This window comes from Chiloscyllium plagiosum, chromosome 8, assembly GCF_004010195.1.
Source record: "Chiloscyllium plagiosum isolate BGI_BamShark_2017 chromosome 8, ASM401019v2, whole genome shotgun sequence".
NCBI lineage: Eukaryota > Metazoa > Chordata > Chondrichthyes > Orectolobiformes > Hemiscylliidae > Chiloscyllium > Chiloscyllium plagiosum.
Genome location: NC_057717.1, coordinates 92,834,873 through 92,840,048, shown reverse-complemented (window position 1 = coordinate 92,840,048; position 5,176 = coordinate 92,834,873). Strand labels below are relative to the sequence as shown.

Here is a 5,176-nt window from a genome sequence, read left to right as displayed (position 1 = left end):
ACTGACAGCTCAGTACAGATTGAGGGAGTGTTGTACAATATCCAGACTGACACCTCAGTACAGTCTGATGGAGTGTTGTACAATATCCAGACTGACACCTCAGTACAGTCTGATGGAGTGTTGTACAATATCCAGACTGATACCTCAGTACAGTCTGATGGAGTGTTGTACAATATCCAGACTGATACCTCAGTACAGTCTGATGGAGTGTTGTACAATATCCAGACTGATACCTCAGTACAGTCTGATGGAGTGTTGTACAATATCCAGACTGATACCTCAGTACAGTCTGATGGAGTGTTGTACAATATCCAGACTGATACCTCAGTACAGTCTGATGGAGTGTTGTACAATATCCAGACTGATACCTCAGTACAGTCTGATGGAGTGTTGTACAATATCCAGACTGATACCTCAGTACAGTCTGATGGAGTGTTGTACAATATCCAGACTGACACCTCAGTACAGTCTGATGGAGTGTTGTACAATATCCAGACTGACACCTCAGTACAGTCTGATGGAGTGTTGTACAATATCCAGACTGACACCTCAGTACAGTCTGAGGGAGTGTTGTATAATATCCAAACTGACAGCTCAGTACAGATTGAGGGAGTGTTGTATAATATCCAAACTGACAGGTCTGTACAGATTGAGGGACTGTTGTATAATATCCAAACTGACACCACAGTACAGATTGAGTGAGTGTTGTATAATATCCAAACTGACAGCTCAGTACAGATTGAGGGAGTGTTGTATAATATCCAAAATGACAGGTCTGTACAGATTGAGGGAGTGTTGTATAATATCCAAACTGACAGCTCAGTACAGATTGTGTATAATATCCAAACTGACAGCTCAGTACAGATTGAGGGAGTGTTGTACAATATGCAGACTGACAGCTCAGTACAGATTGAGGGAGTGTTGTACAATATCCAGACTGACACCTCAGTACAGTCTGATGGAGTGTTGTACAATATCCTGACTGATGCCTCAGGACTGATTCCTGAAGAAGGGCTCATGCCCGAAACGTCGATTCTCCTGCTCCTTGAATGCTGCCTGACCTGCTGCGCTTTACCAGCAACACATTTTCAGCTCTGTCACCTCAGTACAGTCTGAGGGCGTGTTGCTCAATGTATACATTGTCACCTCAGTATAGTCTTAGGGAGTGTTGCTCAATGTATAGATTGTCACCTCAGTACAGTCTGAGGGCCTGTTGCTCAATGTATATATTGTCACCTCAGTACAGACTGAGGGAGTGTTGCTCAATGTGTAGATTGTCATCTCAGTACAGACTGAGGGTGTGTTGCTCAATGTGTAGATTGTCATCTCAGTACAGACTGAGGGCGTGTTGCTCAATGTATAGATTGTCACCTCAGTATAGTCTGAGGGAGTGTTGCTCAATGTATACATTGTCACCTCAGTATAGTCTGAGGGAGTGTTGCTCAATGTATAGATTGTCACCTCAGTACAGTCTGAGGGCCTGTTGCTCAATGCATACATTGTCACCTCAGTACAGTCTGAGGGAGTGTTGCTCAATGTGTAGATTGTCATCTCAGTACAGACTGAGGGAGTGTTGCTCAATGCATACATTGTCACCTCAGTACAGACAGAGGGAGTGTTGCTCAATGTGTAGATTGTCACCTCAGTACAGACTGAGGGTGTGTTGCTCAATGTGTAGATTTTCATCTCAGTACAGACTGAGGGCGTGTTGCTCAATGTATAGATTGTCACCTCAGTATAGTCTTAGGGAGTGTTGCTCAATGTATAGATTGTCACCTTAGTACAGTCTGAGGGCATGTTGCTCAATGTATAGATTGTCATCTCAGTACAGACTGAGGCAGTGTTGCTCAATGTATACATTGTCACCTCAGTACAGTCTGAGGGCCTGTTGCTCAATGTATGTATTGTCACCTCAGTACAGACTGAGGGAGTGTTGCTCAGTGTGTAGATTGTCACCTCAGTACAGACTGAGGGAGTGTTGCTCAATGTATACATTGTCACCTCAGTATACTCTTAGGGAGTGTTGCTCAATGTAATGATTGTCACCTCAGTACAGACTGAGGGAGTGTTGCTCAATGTATATATTGTCACCTCAGTACAGACTGAGGGAGTGTTGCTCAATGTGTAGATTGTCACCTCAGTACAGACTGAGTGTTGCTCAATGTGTAGATTGTCACCTAAGTACAGTCTGAGGGCGTGTTGCTGAATGTATAGATTGTCACCTCAGTACAGTCTGAGGGAGTGTTGCTCAATGTATAGATTGTCACCTCAGTACAGTCTGAGGGAGTGTTGCTCAATGTGTTGATTGTCACCTCAGTACTGACTGAGGGCGTGTAGCTCAATGTGTAGATTGTCACCTCAGTACAGTCTGAGGTGAATTGTCCCCTTCACACCATGACCCTGATCATTAATATACATCAGGAACATCTGGATCCCAATACCAACCGCTGGGGAACTGTCCTCCATCCCCTGCTGCTTTGATAACTTTATTTTGTACCCTTAAAAAAATGATTTAGGCAGTGTGCTATCGTCTCTGACCACAATGACAACCTTCAAGAGTATTTGCTGTAAAATTATATGGGATTCATGCAGCCGTTAGTGAAGTTTAATCAACATAAATCTTTCTTTCCCTCATTGTTTCTGACCTGCTCTAACAAAGTGATCTCTCAGAATGCCCACTGGATGGCATGATTTCAAGACAAGTTCATTCAGTGGGGAAGTAATTCTTAAATGGCAACAATACAGTCAGGAGATCATCTGTTGGCAATTGTCCCTCGATTTCAGACCCCAGCATTTGTCAAGACTCCTTGTGGTAGACTGGTAGTGTCCTAACCTCAATCCCACCTGCTCCTGAGTTGTGTAATGATATTTCTGTACAAAGTTAAAAATCACGCAACACCAGGTTATAGTCCAACAGGTTTAATTGGAAGCACACTAGCTATTGGAGCGACGCTCCTTCATCAGGTGATTGTGACAAAGCTAGTGTGCTTCCAATTAAACCTGTTGGACTATAACCTGGTGTTGTGTGATTTTTAACTTTGTACACCCCAGTCCAACACCGGCATCTCCGAATCATGATATTTCTGTTCAAATTGATTCAGAAATATATAGAACATAGAACATTACAGTGCAGTACACACCCTTCGCCCGTCAATGATGCGGCCCAGGAGATCTGAGTTAATCCCTGCTTGGTCTCAAGGTGTGTCATAACATCCTGAACACATTGGTCAGAAAACATTGGAAAAAATGTCTCAGGAGGTTTAAGCCAACAAGCAAGAATATGAAATAAACCTTCCAGGTAACATTACTTACCTTTTAAGGTGAATCAGGGCAATGATAGTCTTACCTTGGCAGCCTTTCCCGTATCCGGTAAAAGCCGTCCCTCCATTTGACCGGGCAAATCCTTCATGGCATGTACAATAGAAACTCCCTGCATTGTTATGGCAGCTTGCATTATATCCACATATTGTTGGAGAAGTCTCACACTCATTGTAATCTGTAAGGAAATCCAGGAATATGAAGTACTCTTGCGTTTTAAGGTCTGGATCCTTTTTTGATTTGAATGGTGTAACGTGTAACATCGATATGCTGAGTGACAGGAGTCCGTGCAATTTACTAAAGGACAGGGACAGCAAATGAGAATAGTGAAGAAATTGGGGAGTGGGTGAAATTGGAAGAAAGTGGAAGTAGGGAAGCTTTTGAAGATTTGGGTCTAACTTCCAGAAGTATAAAGGGGGAGGAGTAGAGGAACACTACTGGTGATAATTCAGAGACAGACATGTATAGCTTTGATTAGGGATTAGTGTGAGCTTGAAGTTAAGCTCAGGAAGTCAGAATGAGACCGACATTGCATCATCCTGTGGAAATATCAAAACATTATGGCACAGGAAGGGACTCTTCGGTCTATTGAATCTGTAGTCTCAGGAAACCAATAGGAATTGTTGCTGGACTGCGCTGGGCAAAGTCAGAAGTCACACAACACCAGGTTATAGTCCAACAGGTTTATATGAAATGACAAGCTTTCATAGCGCTGCCCTTTTGTCACCTTCAAATTAACCCGTTGGACTATATAACCTGGTGTCGTGTGATGTCTGTGTGGTGCTGGAAAAGCACAGCCGGTCAGGCAGCATCCGAGGAGCAGGAGACTCGATGCTTTGGGCAAGAGCTCTTCATCAGGAATGAGGGGGTGACCCAAGGGGGCTGAGAGACAAATGGGAGGGGGTTGGGGTTGGGGGGAAGATAGCTGGGAAAGTGATGTCGATGGAGGGGTGGTGCCAGGTTGCAGGCTTGGGACTGGGATAAGGTGGGGGAAGGGGAAATGAGGAATGTCTGATTCAATCTGAAACTGTACTCACCTTTACAGGAGGACTTGTTTTTACCAGCAAACTGGCGATCGATAGACACAGAGTAAAAGCCTTGATTACACGTACAGTAAAAGCTTCCTTCAGTATTGTGACAGGTCGCATTGGACGGACATGCATCAGACAGACATTCGTCTTTATCTGTAATGGAAGAAAAAAGATAAGCAGGTGAATAATGTTCAACACTAGCCCTTAGTAGACAGGACCAGGCTTGAAACATAGCCCAAACACAGACAATAACACACACACGCCCACACACACTCACCCACACACACACCCACACTGATACCCAGACACACACACCCAGCTCCCTGCCCACACTGCCATGTACTGTAATCACCACACCATAGTCTCTGATCTAACAGAGACACACTGATCACTTACGGCTCATGAGGAAACGAGGTACACATCTCTTTCCACAGGTGGCATCGCAGCATGATGACCAGGCATGGCAGTCAGTGTCATTCTGACACACGTCTCCCAACTTCATCTCACAGAATGGGTCCAAGCGGGTGGAGGCAGGGCACTGGGTCGCTGGAAGGAACAAACTGACAGTCACATCAGGACATATGGAGAGGGTCACACTCCCACAGGACAGGGACAGCATGGGGTTAGATACAGGGTAAAGGTCTCTCTACACCATCCTCCCGATCAAACACTCCCAGGGACTGGGACAGCATAGGGTTAGATACAGAGTAAAGGTCTCCCTACACCATCCCCCCGATCAAACACTCCCAGGGACAGGGACAGCATGGGGTTAGATACAGGGTAAAGGTCTCTCTACACCATCCTCCCGATCAAACACTCCCAGGGAC

General features: G+C 44.9%; 1 protein-coding gene across 5 annotated transcripts in view; it reads right to left on the bottom strand.

Annotated features, from left to right (window-relative positions):
* LOC122552178 (adhesion G protein-coupled receptor E1-like) overlaps nt 1-5,176 on the bottom strand; it is an 87,322-nt gene that overhangs the window by 46,144 nt on the left and 36,002 nt on the right. For all 5 annotated transcript variants that reach the window (XM_043694744.1, XM_043694746.1, XM_043694745.1 and 2 more), the window contains 2 exons: nt 4,356-4,502; nt 3,347-3,496 (listed from right to left, as the gene is read on the bottom strand). In XM_043694744.1, coding sequence (XP_043550679.1) covers nt 3,347-3,496; nt 4,356-4,502 — 297 coding nt within the window. The remainder of the gene's footprint in view (nt 1-3,346; nt 3,497-4,355; nt 4,503-5,176) is intronic.